Raw genomic sequence first — 15,657 nt, 5'->3', positions numbered from 1 at the left:
TGTCAATGTCATTGCACCAGTCAGTGCACTCTCGTCATTATCATTTCGTTAAAAATCGAGATAGCCAAATTACCAGTTTGTATTGTTTAAAAGAAAGATGAGTGTTATTAGAAGAAGCACGCAGTTCGATTCAACAGCATCTTCGCAAGAGAGCCACGATCACGACGACATAAATGTTGTGAAGCAGAAAAATCTCGCAAAGGACTTGCTGAAATCTCGAATTTTCTTGGGTCGCTACTTAGAAAGGCGGCTAATTAACCAACGCATTGGCTATAGAGATGTTGTTGTTGTTAGTCCGGCTGAGGTTGACTTGAAGAGAGATTTGCTTGAAGTGCAAAACAGTCTCCATATTGTTTGTCCAAACATCCAATGGATAGGCATCACTGACTCTGAACCACTCGGCTACACATCTGGCGTATGCATCTGGACCGAAATAGACAACCAACCCTTCGGACCGTTTTGGTTTCAAGTGAAGAGCCTCAAATTTAGGGATGAAGAAATCATAGTGACTGTCAAGTGTCTGCGGCACATATCAGATGCATTTTTGGAACTGGAGCCTATATTGACTGGAGGATCTGGAGGTACAAGCAAGAGTAAGGAAAAAAGTGAAGGCAAAGTTGAAAAGCCTATTGAGGCTCTTAATGACACTGTTCAAGAGATAAAAGCTAATTTAAAAACTGCTTTATCTATAACCAATGTAAAAGAATTCTTTACATTCATTTTTGCTCTTGTAATTGCAGTTTTTACTGGAAGCACTGCATTTATCAATTTCCTTGGCAATTTTATTTTAGCATTGTTGAGAGAAATGTCAATTTTGGTCAAAAATTCAACTCCAATGTTTTTGGGTTTTTTAGATTTTTTGAGTAAAATTGTTGGGGGATTTTACATCCTGTTAGCTATGTTCTTTAAGCCGAGTAACCCACCTCAGCAGAACAAGAGATCACTTAGATACCATGACAATACACAATCTAGGTACAACAATGAATTTGACAGCAGATATATTGACTGATTGTTTTTTATATATATTTTTTAAGATTTTGATCTAGACTTTGTAATGAAAAGTTGTTTAAAATTTATTTGGGGTAGAGTCTGTGCGGAAAGAGAAGAGTTGTGGAATCTATGGGGCCCAATACATTCCACAACTCTTCTCTTTCCAAACAGACTATAGATCTCAACTTTGTTATGCCAAAGGTAAAAGTTAAATTGTGGCATAAAAAATGCAGTCAGGTTGCAGTCTGTCTGTATCAGCCCTAATAGAAATCTAAAGAAAGCTCTAATACAAATATAATCAACTCCTCCCCTGATCACGTACATTAGTGTATATCTATGATCTGATCCATCACCATGTGGCAAAACAAAGCCAATATAACGATGATAATAAATAAGACGTTTAAAAAGTGTCACATTCATGTCAGCATACTAAGCATAGTGATCTTATGAGCACCCCCTTCTATTTTTTTCTGTCTTCCTACCCACATACCCAAAATGGTGGTGGGTACTTTCTTTTTCCTTCCTATTTTACTTGTATCTTAGTTGCAAATGTTGCAATATTCATAGATTGGGAATTCATATGGTTAGGTTATACAATAAAATATTGAAGAATGAGGCTGGACCTCAACATTACAGACTTGCTCATAAAATGTTAACATTCTTCAAATTGCAATCTTTGCTATATCTATAGCTGCTCTGTTTCCGCAATATTCCGCATTATGATAACATTCCTATTGTTTCATCCCATTCCATTCTAGGAGTTGTTTGGCATATAGTTGATATAGTGTTTGTGGAACAAGCCATAATGAACCTTAAGTCCGCAGCTTTATAACAAGATGTTTACGAAAGTTTACCTACATTTTTTTAAGTATATTGTGTTGTTATAAATACTAACAAGATTCATTATTGCTTGTCCCCAAGAAATTCCCTGATGTATTGCCAGCACTGAAAAAAAATAGTAGTATTTTTTTGTCTATGGTTGCCACCCCTTATAGAGTCAGACCTAGGAAGTCTGCAGCGATTTTGTTAGCCCACGCAGTGCAAACGTTATTTATAAGTCAACATTTGATAGAAGTTTGACGTTTAAAATAACACTTGCACTGCGTGGGCTATCAATATCGCTGCAGACTTTACTTTTACTACTTAATTTTATAAAGATTCAAAACAATTTCACAGCATTTACACATATGATTGTATACAATGTTTATTTATTTTATTGTAGACTATTTATTTTATAATTAGTGATAATAATACTGAAAATAAGATGATAATTATGTACTTAGAGTCAGACCAAGACAAATCTGCAACGATTTTGATAGCACATGCAAATGTTATTTTATATGTCACACTTCTGTGAAATTATGACGTATAAATAACACTTGCACTGCTTGTGTTATCAAAGTCGTTGCAGACTTCTCTTGGTCTAACTCTACGTGATGTCCTCTGGTTATGGCAAATGGAGGTAGAAAATGTATATACATTTTTGTAATTTTATGAAATTATAAACAATTTATTTAACGTCACTCTTTTCGTTGTCCATGGGTACCACTATAACATCGTTGACATCTGAAAAAGAAGGCAATATTTTTTAAATTACAAACGGACATGAAAAATTTGCCCACGGAAATGAGGGCAAATTTCCGTGTATTTTAATGCTCAAGAATAGTCGTGGTATGAGCGAATAATCGTGGGTTGCTTTGATATGGATACTTTTTTCAAAGAGATTTTCTTAAATCAGCGTAGTGAATGGTCATACATACAGTATCGGCAAATAATCTATCATATTTTTTTCAGATACATTCGCATAATATTTTTTAATAATTAATTAATTATTCAAACACGGCTGCAGCGATTTCGATGAAATTTACAATATAGGGGCGCCCCGACCGTGAACATCAGTAGTATCATCTATAAAAATTCGTAAAACCGTGGCACATTGCACAACCGCCATTAAGGAAATAATATACAACATGCCCACGAGGAACCGGAGAGATTTTGACAGTATATTCCTGATCATATATAATTCGCCTAGTTTCAGAGTCCAGTACCACCAGCCAGCTAAAAAAAACATCTTTTTATTGTTACTTAGTGCAAAATGTTTTTATTGATGACGATGTTGCTACTATTGGCTACCAAGTCCAAATGTCCTTATTGATAGAATGTAAAAAACTGACAAGTACACAAACTAGGTTTTACAAAAACAGTGAAAATTCTTTTTGAGTGATAGTTTTACGGGGCGTATTTATCCTAGGGCCATCCGGGCCATGGCCCGGGGCGCCAACCCCCGGGGGCGGCATATGCCGCCCCTGGCGTATTGCATTTTGTTTTCTTCCTTGACTTCTGGGGCGGCGAAACGTGCCAATGCCCGGGGCGCAAAATTTCAAAGTACGCCCCTGAGTTTTACAAATAGCATTTATATTTTATTTACAAATACGTCAAAAAAACGAAAAAAGAAATGTTTTTTTGCGAAATTGGCGTAAACCCTTTTAATATTTTTTCCTTCTTTTGGCCTCAGAAATGCGTGGTTAAAATATCGGGTTCCTCATGGGCACCTGGTATGTAACAATAATATGTTGGCGCCTCGTAGGTTTTTTTTAACCTTTTGAACGCCAAACGGCACATGCCGTGAAACCTTAACCTTGCAAGCTCATTCTCCGTAAATTTCTTTCAGTACTATCACGTACTATGTTATATTGAACTTCAACAAGTTAATACCTACATGAATATGGTGAGTCTTACCAAAAAGTTGCATATAACCTTTTTTGTTTAAAATTTACGAAGGATTATTTCTTACCTTGCCACTTGATTCCTAATTCTAATACTTTTCTCAAAAATTAAAAAAAGCCGTCAACCGGGACATATTTCATGCTAAAAGGGGGGGTTGCGTCAGGGGGAGGGCATGCTGGGCATGGGACACTAGGGTGCGTAAAGCACCATACCCAAAGGTATACTCCATTAATTGAATGCTGGCCATAATTTGTTTGCCTTCCCCATACATTAGAACACAACTTGACCGAATCATTTTGACACTTATGAAATGTGGGTTATATACACCGAGCGGATGCTGTCCTTGCCCGTGTCATAGAACGCGCGGTAGAGGCAACACCCGCCAGGGGTGTACTATTGAGAGTTCATGGAATCTAAAATGAAAGCGATGGAGTAAAATTGTGAGCTATGGAGTATTAAACATAAATTACTTATTTAAATAATTATATTTTAATTGAAATCTAATTTTGATTGAAATTTGGGGTGACACCCACAACTTCCGCCCCGGGTGCCACCCATGCTAGCTACGCTACTGGCAGTATGACAGATTTTTTGCCGCTACTGTAGCTGCAGCTATTTCAAAAATACGTGTTAAAATGAGTTTACCTCCCCACGAAAGACCTGTGAATTTTTGTGACCTGTTGATAACAGTATATACAGGAGTTTTAGTGTTTTCTCTCCGGAAAACATTAACGTTTGATTTAATAAATGACGCCAAATTCTTAACTTTGGACGCGTTTAAAGACCTTAAAGCTGGTGCGGTTTTTGGTCTAATAACGCTTGATGTGTTTGGTTTTCTCGTTTTATTGATATCTTGGACTTCTGATTTTTGTATTACTGGAAGAAAAAGCAAATGTTAATGTAGTTAGTACTATATCTAAAGTGCAATATCTGTGGACGATTTTCTATAGTATTCGTGTTTTAGGTATAAATAGAATAGCAAGTTGTTACCAAATATTTTTTGGCCCGTATATTTTGTAATCAAACTAGTAAATTAATGACAGTGTGACTTAAGCCAGATGGCTTAAGTCACACTGTCATTAAGTATAGCAGATGCTATACTTTCTTTCTCTTTTGAATTCCTGAAAGGCTTGACTAGTGCATCATATTATAACTCTAGTTTTGTTTACCGAGACCTTGTTCATAGCACGTATATAGTTATGTTATGGGATAGGAAGAATGTGAAAGGCAGAAAATTACTGACCGTTGCTTTTTTGTCGGTTATTAACTCCCATATCTTTTTTCTGAATGTATGCGGGTACATGATGTGAGTGATGATAAGCCTTTTTCTGGTATTTGTGGTTCGTTTTATTCAGAGGCACTTGAATTGTCTTGTTTTTCTTCTGAATGGGCTGAAATTAATATTTAACAAAGTGTAAATTTTTTTATATTTTTTTGGCATTATTTCCGTGGACATAATTACCATGTACGTTCAGTAAGGACACTTTTTCAAAATGTAGTGTGATGTTCATCATTTTCATAATTTCAGCCTATATACGTCCCACTGCTGGGCACAGGCCTCCTCTCATGCGCGAGAGGGCTTGGGCTATAGTCCCCACGCTAGCCCAATGCGGATTGGGGACTTCACATACACCTTTGAATTTCTTCGCAGATGTATGCAGGTTTCCTCACGATGTTTTCCTTCACCGAAAAGCTAGTGGTAAATATCAAATGATATTTCGTACATAAGTTCCGAAAAACTCATTGGTACGAGCCAGGATTTGAACCCGCGACCTCAGGATTGAAAGTCGGGCGTCATATCCACTCGGCCACCACCGCGCTCCGTGTGATGTTAATAATAATTATTATAATTATAATAATTAAGCCTTTATTTTCATCCTTAATCTACCTTAACTAGTACATAATGAATATAAATTTGTAAATTGTAATATATTAATGGTAATTAAGGCCCCTGACGGGTGAAGGCCTCCTCCAACAGTGTGTGATGTTACCTTATCTATATATATGTGCCTTAAAAAAATAAGCATTTAATACCTCAGTTCCTATGCATGATGTGAATTTTTCGTCTAATATGGCGTTTGGAATTTCCTTTACATTTTTCGCAACACTGTCGCCCACTATATTGGTCATAATATTTGTAATTATTATATTTATATCACCGCTATCAAACTCTAGGAGCATATTTTTGAACAAGCTTAACATTGATGGCAGGTATGGCGTGAGATGCTTTTTCGTTTCTTCATTTCCAGATACATTTTTAAGAATTTCCAAGTGCAAAAACAATTCGTTTAAAGTCATATGCTGTCGATAGGCTATCAGTGCATTCAGTGTCTTGTTTCCGATACCTAAAATAAAGGAAACTTAGAAACTGATTCAACATTCCTGTAATACATTCTACCAGGCACCCATAAACTTATCAACGACTTTCAACAATAACTCTATGGGCACCCTGCTTGAAAGCAATACCTACCTACATAGGGTCCAAGTTAAAAAAAGTTATTCAGTCTGTATATTCTGGTATTATTTTTGATCTTTTATATGTAGATGCGTCTCGATATTCTATTGATGTTTGGGTAATGGATGCAAACTTATATAATTCCACTGCTTGGGCTACAGATTTTGGCAGTTTATTATTATTACCTTCTTGCATTGGCCGACAGTGGTAAGTTAGACTCATTCCAGTATGCTGAACTTGCGGCTGGCATGTATTTAAAACCGAATTAAGCATTTCTACGGTGTCATAGCTTATTTTATCTTGATATTTCTTAAGAAGCTTCTTGATCTCACAAGTTATTTTTGCATTGAAATTTAAGTACCGTCGGCCTTCTTCGAGTCTGGAGAGATTGTATAGGAGTTTTGCTGTCATCTCCTAAGAATATAAATAATAAAAGGTTTATTTTAAAGGGACTTACGAAGCAGGTGGTCCCGGGTTCGAATTCCGGTAGGCGTATTTATTTGTGTTACGCATATTTGTCAGATGTACCTATTTAAGTATTTATCTACACGGAATTTCAAGGGTACATTAATTCCTGAGCCTAAATTAAGTAACTTTCTCAAAGAAACCGGTATTCTATTCTAATTAACTTCGTTTTGGAGATAATCAATGATTTATTTTTACCTGATAAGGCCCCTACGAGCGCACTTACTTTAGGGCCTGTTTAGTGTTTACATCTTGATTAGTATTTAGTATGAGTTTATACATTTGCTACTAAACGCAACGCAAGTACTATCTCGGACGATCGATATTCGAAATGTCATTGATAAGTACCTATGTCATAGTTTTCAATTGTTTGGTGGATATTTAAATATATTGTCAACTTGTCAAGGTGATGGTATTATTGCGTCTTACTGACCTGCGTATCTGCTCCTATCAAGCGGGGGTTCTTACACGGCCAAGAAATGCACACAGTCACAATGGTGCGTGTATCGAATATACAGCAGACATCAGCGAAGGCGCATGCTTGTATGATCTCCGACTTTTCCGTATAAGTGCCTTCTTCTAGGCCCTGAAAATTAAGAACAGTCACTTGAAGATGTTCTATATATGCTTCAACAACCAAGTTTAATCAACATATCAATCATGCTGGGTAATTAATGGATAACCCTCTTTAGTGAATGAAAAAATTATGGATAACAGAGTGATCAACTTTCTGAAAAATAGGTAGTGTATCTAATACTGATGAGTGACTGGAGTGATATCTTTACTTGTTAATTCAGTCACTGATCAAATGAGTGACTGAATTAGCAAATAAAAATATCGCTTAGATTAAAAAACGCAAACATATCACCAGTTTACAACCACCCTAAAAAGTAATCTGGTTGAAAAATCCTATTACAGTTTATCGGAATTTATTGTTAGAAAATATCTTCTATAGACGGTCAAGCAAATCTTGTCAGTAGAAAAAGGCGCGAAATTCAAATTTTCTATGAGACGATATCCCTTCGCGCCTACATTTTTCAAATTTGCCGCTTTTTTCTACTGACAAGATCTGCTTGACCAAGTATAGTTATGTTACACAAATCAAAAACAATTTCAAGAAGTTAAACGAAAAAAAATTCGTACAAATACTTCCATGAAACTGTACATGCTGATAAAAGTTACAAAATGATACAAAATCCAATCATTGATACAGGTTTTTTTTTTAAATAATACTTAGTTATACCTGGTTTAAAAAGAGCAAAGCATTTTTAGTATATTGGCCGCCCATATATAAAAACCTTTTGAGAATGTACATGTTTTTTATGATTTCTCCTATTGGGTTGGTGCCAAATTTCGTCTCTTCGTTAAAATGGATAATAAAGTCGTTGTATTCTTGCTGGTTCAGGCAGTGGCACTTTCTACTTAATCTTTTGTATACTGAACAATCGTCGTCTTTGTCCTAGAGATAGCAAAAAAAGCATAATTAATCAGCTAATAAGTATATTAATTGCAATAAGGCAATGGCCAACTGTACGTTATGGTCATAAGCTCATAAGCAATAAGCATTTATAATTATTATACTGCTGGGGGCAAACGACGTCCACTTAGATTAGTACAAGAGGGTTTAGGCTATTGTCCCCACGGTTACTGTATGTGTATATTTGTGGCCTGCCATCGGAGAAGGATCCGTATGTTTCACCTGCAATAATTGATTAGAAATCCTATTGGAATTTCAGATGGAAAAATTCATATTGCACTTGAAGCATGAGAGCATGAGACCTTCTCTGATGGAATGGAATCAGTAGGTATAACATTTAAAACTGTCAACGATACTCCGTGGTCTAATTTTCATGGACGTATTGTTTACCGTTACATTTATTGATTTTCAGCTAATGTTCCGTGGACTAATTTCCATGGACGGTAACAGTAACCATGAGTGCACATTTGGAAAGAAAGAAATGAGGCCTTACGACAATAACAATAGAGTCTAATTCTTTAGTCTGTTTTTCCAATCTTTTCATGGCTGCGTCACCGATGATATCAGCCACTGATCGGTCCTGAAAATATGAATTGTAGGTATAGTTTCAAGAAATGTATTTTTTATTATTCTAGACATTGCAGACTGTTAAAAAAAATATGAATATAATGTCTTGTTTGTGTTGGACCATTGGCATTTCCCACTATCCCATATCCTTGTCTCATTATCGCAATATAATAATAACACTAGCACGATATTTTGTTTTAAGTACAACTGCTTTTAGGAGTGTTTGTTTTTTTTTTCAACCTTCAAATTATTATCATCGATAAGAAATTGCTTAGGTTTATAAGATACCATCATATCCCGATTTTCAGTATCCCAAATGGCCATGGGTCTTAAAACGTCGGCCATTTTCGGCGGATCATCAGTAACCAGCGCCGTGGAATGGGTTTTTGCCTGCACATCTTCTAATAAGCATAAAAGCCTTTTAGTGCTGTTCTTGAGATTTTCTAGTTGCTCCTGAAATGTTAAATTATTTCGGATAGCATTGTAAAAATATAACTCAAGCGTCTTCAATCAACAGATTCCATTAAACTGAAATATATGAAACATACGAAAGAAAAAGGGACTACTACCCTCTGCTAACTTGAATTAGTTCTTAGAGTCTAGGTGCGGAAAGAGAAGAGTCGTGGAATATATGGGTTGGTCCCCTTATATTCCACGATTCGTCTCTTTCCGCACAGACTCTACCACATGGTGGATTCTATCTGCGTTCCACCAGCTGGTCACATCAGCAGAGCTCTGCATATTCTGCTCTGTTGACTTTGGCTCCGCGCGCGCTTTCCAAATGACATTTCGGCAGGGGTACGAACAGTGGCGTAGCTAGCATGGGTGCCACCCGGGGCGGAAATTGTGGGTGTCACCCCAAAATTCAATCAAAATTGTAAAATATGTTTAATATTTTACAATTATAAAATTATGTTTAATATTCCATAGCTCACAATTTACTCCATCGCTTTCATTTTAGATTCGATGAACTCTCAATAGTCCATACCCTGGCGGGTGTTGCCTCTGCGTGCATTCTATGACACGGGCAAGGACAGCATCCGCTCGGTGTAAGCCACATTTCATAAGTGTCAAAGGGCATCTACGTGTTGGCTTGGGCTCCGCGCACGCCTCCCAAAGGTCCGAGTCATCATTGTCCCGTGAAAGATATACAAATAATTTATGTTAAAAAAAAGGGAGATTTCAACCACGCATTTCCGAGGCCAAAGAAGGAAAAAATATTAAAAGAGTTTAGGTACGTCAATTTCACGAAAAAAAAATGTTTTTTCCGATTTTTAGAGCACCGTACAAAACTTTGTTCACGGTGCTCTTATTTGTACGTAAAATATAAATGCTATTTGTAAAACTATCAATAACAATCACTCAAAAAGAATTTTAACTTTTTTTGTAAAACCTAGTTTTTGCAAAGTGTACTTGTCACTTTTTTACATTACTTATATCAATAAGGATATTTGGACTAGGTCCCATAGTAGCAACATCTCCATCAAAAAACATTTTGCACTAATTACTTAGTAAAAAGATGCTTTTTTTAGACGGCTGGTGGTACTGGACTCTGAACCTAGGCGAATTCCAAAACAGTTTATAGGACATTTTAGTCTTTAAATATGATCAGGAATATACTGTCAAAACCTCTCGGGTTCCTCGTGGGCATGTTGTATATTATTTCCTTAATGGCGGTTGTTCAATTTGCCACAGAATTACGAATTTTTATAGATGGCACTACTGATGTTCACGGTCGGGTGTCACCCCTAACTGGGTGACACCCAGGGCGGGCCGCTCCCCCCCCCCCCCCCCCTCGATACGCCACTGGGTACGAAACTCCTGACTTTGGCCAAATTCGGCTCCGCTCGGCTCAGCTTTGCTCCGAGCAATTATTAGGGTTGGGATTGGCACCACTTGATCCTTATGCGTGCACGACCACAGATAAGATAATCACTTGAATTTTGACAACCCTAAATAGCCGAAAGGCCATGTTTATTTTTACCCGAAATAGTGCCATGTATTAGAAAGAAGGGATAGCATGATTCGACCCTGAACCGCTGTCAAACTTCGGTTTTGTAGGAAGTTTCCTTTCTGTACGGCAGTACAATTATTTATTCTGTGATTTCGGTTCGGACATCATTGCACCGTGTGCCAGAAAAGGAATGAAACAGGTACCTACCCACTGCTTATTTAACTTACCAATTTTATATGGCAAACGGGTTCACTGGAAGTCTTGCACTTCACACAGTCATCTTTATTTTCATACACACAGTCGGGCTGGTCAAGCCTGTTAGATATAAGGTCATAAGAGCTAGAGGGCTCTGCAGTTAACTGCATGTCTTCTTCATTGTCGGTTGCTTCGCTTATACTATCAAAGTTATTGGCGCGGGTATCGGAAGATCTATTAGCGTTTGGTGTCGTCATTTTGAATCGTGGTGACTTCCAAGGTACCAACGCGATGACCTTATTAAATATTCATTAGCTTGAATAGTGGTTGCAGATGGATGGGGGGGGCTTAATCGTTAATCAAATTGTGGTTCTGGTTTTACATTTTGAAATACTTTTGAATTTTTGCGCTTTCGTTGATTGATCTTTTTGAGATGTCAACGCTGCTAGATGTTGCCAATCAAATATTCTTCTTTGATACATTTCAATTTAGGTCTATCGTTTTCACCAGTGTCTTGAACATTACAGGAGCCCAAGCCGATAAATGTCAAAGTGCTGTCAAAAATAGCAATTTTGTTTGGAATTTGGTTTATTTACTTTGCGAAACTTTATAATTATAACTATTAAATATTATTAGAAGCTTTACTTAATTGCAAAGTTTAGCCATGTATTTACAAACCATGATAATTTTAACACCACGCCTATTATTTGTTTTGTAATTGTAAACAAGAAATTAACATTTCGCTAAAATGAATAACTTTAAGACAAAATTAAATTACGATAGCCCGTGTGATTCGGACAACGACTGGACTTCTTCAGATGATTCCAAATATTCCGATTCCGACAGGTATTCCTATAACCACTACCTTTAAACAGTTTAAACCATTGAGCTATGCATAAAAAATAGTTTCATTGACATTCATATATGTACATAGGTATAAGAAGGCTCATTCAGACGGCGCGCGTACTCGTATGCGACTACTACATTACATTACATTGAGGTCTAAGGTTACACTAAACTTAGCCAAGTGATCAAATATCGCAATGTACTAATATATGCATGTGAGTTCTGGCACCGCCTAAATGAGCCCCAATAGTTAAAAATATACAAATGTATTGTATTTAAGTTCTGTTCCTGAATGGGACTCCGATGTTGGCGAAGACGGAGAGCTTGTGTACATTAAAGTTAAAGCCTGCAATGATGTGGACGATTCTAAGGCCCCGCTTTTGGAAAACTGTGAGGCGTTCAAAAGGAAGAATAATTTTAAGAGAACCTCTACAAGACGGTCAACTAAAGGTGAATAAAAATGTATAAAATCTTTGTTCTAGTGTGTGCTATATCAAACTGTGAAATTTCAGGGTATAACATGAGCATATAACCCAAGTATGAAAATACTTGATGATTTTTGCCTTAATAATGCCAAATAACTTATGCCTATGAAGTGGTGCGGTCATGCACATAGACAATTGAGGATTCTTGTATACAAATTAGTGATATAATTCACAGTCTGTCACAGGATGAGAATCTTCAGCAAATTAGATTACTTAACTAAGTTCATGTAATTTCAGGCAAAATATTCAGAGTTCTAAAAAGTCATAAATCAAAACAGCTGGATTTGTTTGGCCGAAAGAAAGCGGATGACCAGGGAGCTGGGGCACTTTCTGGTATTCTGAAGAAAACATCTCTTGAGGATAACAAAATTGTTATACAAGTATGCATTTTGAATATTTTTTCATAAAAGTGTAAAAGAGCTGGACATTCTGCAGGTTGCAGAATGTGTCAAAAAAGTTAGAAAAGTTCTCAAAAATTTCATACAACATTAAGGAAACTTTCATTTTTGAAACAATCAAATTTAAATATAATAAATATAAATAAATCATTATTCCAGACAACATCGATCCATAGGTATAGGTACATTTAAGATAAAATTAAAAATTAGGTATAGGTATAACAAAAGATTCATGACAAGACATTACAATTAAATTAAACTTAGCATTTGATAACTGATAAAATATAAAATAACTTGACAATTAATTGATAGGTAATAATAAAATTAATTGATTATTAAAAAGATTAAAATTTAAAACTATAAAATAAAATTAAGGTTAAACACTGTAAATATATATTTTTTAATCTTCGCAATTTTTCGTTTGCACACTTTGCACATCAGGAACCCCACAACCTCCAGTTTGGAAGCCAAAACTCGCGGGTTCAAACCTCAGTGCTGTATGGATTAGAAATTTATAAAAATCGGACAAGTGCGAGTCGGACTCGCCCACCGAGGGTTCCGTACTTTTTAGTATTTGTTGTTATAGCGGCAACAGAAATACATGATCTGTGAAAATTTCAACTGTATAACCGGTTCGTGAGATACAGCCTGGTGACAGACGGACGGACGGACGGACGGACGGACGGACGGACGGACGGACAGCAGAGTCTTAGTAATAGGGTCCCGTTTTACCCTTTGGGTACGGAACCCTAAAAATGCTAAAAGTTGACTAAAAATTCTGTCAGGGTTCTGGTTATACCATCACGCTCCGCGATTGTTGCGCCGCCGCCATTTAGGGTCCGAGCTAAATTGGTTGTTCAATACTTAGCAATTTAGCAAGAACCCTAAATGGCATAACAATCCCGTGTGGTGACTGTACATAGACAAGAGGTTGATTGATAACAACTAAATAAGATTTGATAGAATATCTTGAAGACCTCGGCTGGCTAGACTATCCCCCCCTCATGCAAAATAGTAGTGCAATTGAGTTTGGGATATACCACATACCACAGAATAACTAATAGTACTACCTTACAGAAAATTCACTCCTTCACAAAAGTCAGATTTAGGTAAGTATAAAATTATACCTATACTCGCCGCCTGCAACAAAATTGAAACTTATAACTGAATCTTGTTTGCGCGAGCGCCACGTGACACGACTATCGTGCGGTCGAGCGGCAGCCCACTGCCATACGCCTGCCCTGCCCGGGAGGCCCGCCGGCCAAATGTACCTAAACTGCGTAGTGACACCCCCCTGATAATACCTACATTATAAAAGTATAGTTAACTTTACTTTTCTGCTTCCAGGTCAGCAAAAACATGATGTTCAACAGTGAAAAGAATTGTCAAATAGAAAAAATGTTTGGCATCAGTCTAGAAAACTCAGATGGAAAGAATCTCATAGTGGCTGATTTTCTTCCCGAAGCCCGGGCTATCTATTCTCAGAAAGTAAAAAAAGGATATTACTTGCAGAAAATAAATAACATTGATGTTAATTCATACAATATAAACAGTATTCTTCAAGTAGTTGCTGATGATTATGATAATCCAAAACTTCAGTTCCGAGCAGCCGAAGGGGCCTTATTTGATATAGAAAAGCTTCTAACTACAAAGCAAGCTCCGGAGAATTCTCTAACACAATTACTGAAAGACTCTAACTGTTCAGTTTTGTACATATGCTGTAATGACATTGAATACCATAGCAATGATGATAAAGGAGTATTATATTGCTACCCGAGACCATTTAATCAAAACTTTCTTTACAATACCCGAGGAGCATATGTAACTTTAAATCACTTAGCTCCAAAGTCATTAGGTACAAGCCAGCCTGTAACTTCTACCGTATTACATAATAGTACTTTAATAAATATTGCCTACATGTCACATTATAATGATTTATTATTAGTTGCATTTCCGAATAAAGAAGTCGACTTATTCGCTGCTAAGAGAATAATCATTCAGATAACAAGGACTTTGGAATTTCTTTATGGTTCTTTAAAGACTTGTTTTACTAAACCTAATAATGTTGATAAGTTGGATAGCCTATTTTCTCGCATATTTATCAGTTTGTTGTTTAGTAATATGGATAAAGATACAGATAAGAGTAATGGGTTGTATTTGGAAGATGTTTTGGCAGCGCATTGTATAACGCTGCCTTTAGAAGTAAGGATACAAGTGGACGACGCTATGACGGAGCTTCAGGCGGCAGATTACAGAGAATGGGTATGTATAAAATGCACCGAACTGAGCATTGATAGACCTTACATCGTTGGAATAAGGTTCACAAATGGAAAGGTGATAAGGTTTTACTACTACCTTCATTTTTTTTCAGACTGACGACATTGAAAACTTTCAAAGACTCTACACGGTGATCGGAACTTGTTTATATTACTCTGGGCATCTGCTAAGTTCTCACGTACAAGACGAAGATTTGTTCGAAATCAACTCATTTTTGAAATTCAACGGTATTTTGAAATTGAGTGCGGAAAAGGAATTGGAAAAACTGGTCGTTTGGAAGGAAGTTTATATACACGAACATAGGAAACAGAACAAAAATGATAGCAATGAATACAGGTATGTTTAATAGAGTTTTTTATTCTCAGGAGTCTTTAATACTTTTTGACCCAAGGGCCTGGTCAGGCTGTTCACTTTGCCGTTTACTTTTTATGAAATGAAGATTTCGTATGTATCTCTCAGTCACTTAAACCTTTAAGTGACTAACCTTAGCTGAAAGAGATCCCTTAACGGGATAAGTTCGCCTTTGTTACACATTTACCGTATTCTCTCTGTGTTATGTACTCGTATTTCTTCTATGCAATAAAGTGTTTAAGGTGGATGTGTAGGGCTGTCCTGCCGACTAGCCACCAAAAGATGGCGTGATTGTGCACAAATTGCGGATTATCACTATTTCTTTCAAAACCCAAACAATTTTCTAAGATGTGTTAATATTGGCGCAAACAATAAAAAATATTACGTCTAAATCGAAATATATTCCACTCAACAGTGTCTCATTTCATCAAAATCTGACAAAACTGCAAAATATTGCAATTTCATGCATT

The 15,657-nt window shown here is 36.6% G+C and overlaps 3 protein-coding genes across 3 annotated transcripts in view; 2 read left to right on the top strand and 1 right to left on the bottom strand.

The window, feature by feature from the left end:
* The first annotated feature begins 16 nt into the window (after positions 1 to 16).
* On the top strand, positions 17 to 1,049 carry LOC134794452 (uncharacterized). Its single transcript, XM_063766267.1, has one exon. It carries the CDS (start codon positions 98 to 100, stop codon positions 1,007 to 1,009), a length of 912 nt encoding a protein of 303 aa, XP_063622337.1. The 5' UTR covers positions 17 to 97; the 3' UTR covers positions 1,010 to 1,049.
* A 1,376-nt stretch (positions 1,050 to 2,425) lies between these two features.
* On the bottom strand, positions 2,426 to 11,102 carry LOC134794436 (uncharacterized). Its single transcript, XM_063766249.1, has 10 exons — positions 10,863 to 11,102; positions 8,970 to 9,134; positions 8,608 to 8,694; positions 7,881 to 8,096; positions 7,071 to 7,223; positions 6,358 to 6,586; positions 5,752 to 6,062; positions 4,961 to 5,108; positions 4,363 to 4,593; positions 2,426 to 2,556 (listed from the first exon to the last, which is right to left on the bottom strand). The coding sequence occupies exons 1-10, from the start codon at positions 11,085 to 11,087 to the stop codon at positions 2,501 to 2,503; spliced, it is 1,821 nt and encodes a 606-aa protein (XP_063622319.1). The 5' UTR covers positions 11,088 to 11,102; the 3' UTR covers positions 2,426 to 2,500.
* Positions 11,103 to 11,529: 427 nt separating this feature from the next.
* LOC134794464 (protein inturned) overlaps positions 11,530 to 15,657 on the top strand; it is a 35,649-nt gene continuing 31,521 nt past the window's right edge. The window contains exons 1-5 of the mRNA XM_063766281.1: positions 11,530 to 11,676; positions 11,957 to 12,126; positions 12,399 to 12,541; positions 13,907 to 14,821; positions 14,931 to 15,172. Of these exons, the coding sequence (XP_063622351.1) occupies positions 11,579 to 11,676; positions 11,957 to 12,126; positions 12,399 to 12,541; positions 13,907 to 14,821; positions 14,931 to 15,172 (1,568 nt within the window). The 5' untranslated portion in view covers positions 11,530 to 11,578. The remainder of the gene's footprint in view (positions 11,677 to 11,956; positions 12,127 to 12,398; positions 12,542 to 13,906; positions 14,822 to 14,930; positions 15,173 to 15,657) is intronic.

The sequence above is a fragment of the Cydia splendana genome, chromosome 10 (assembly GCF_910591565.1).
Source record: "Cydia splendana chromosome 10, ilCydSple1.2, whole genome shotgun sequence".
In the NCBI taxonomy this organism is placed as follows: Eukaryota; Metazoa; Arthropoda; class Insecta; order Lepidoptera; family Tortricidae; genus Cydia; species Cydia splendana.
Note: the sequence above shows the minus strand (reverse complement) of the source record. Positions and strands in the feature narration are given on the sequence as shown.

What these genes read in the sequence shown, in the direction of transcription:
- LOC134794452 (XM_063766267.1), top strand. Translation starts at nt 98, where the DNA reads ATGAGTGTTATTAGAAGAAGCACGCAGTTCGATTCAACAGCATCTTCG.
- LOC134794436 (XM_063766249.1), bottom strand. Translation starts at nt 11,087, where the DNA reads ATGACGACACCAAACGCTAATAGATCTTCCGATACCCGCGCCAATAAC. An exon ending in CTTTGCTCTTTTTAAACCAG is followed by an intron (nt 7,224 to 7,880) that starts GTATAACTAAGT and finishes CTTAATTTTCAG; the next exon opens with GGCCTAGAAGAAGGCACTTA. An exon ending in CATCATGCATAGGAACTGAG is followed by an intron (nt 5,109 to 5,751) that starts GTATTAAATGCT and finishes TATTAATTTCAG; the next exon opens with CCCATTCAGAAGAAAAACAA.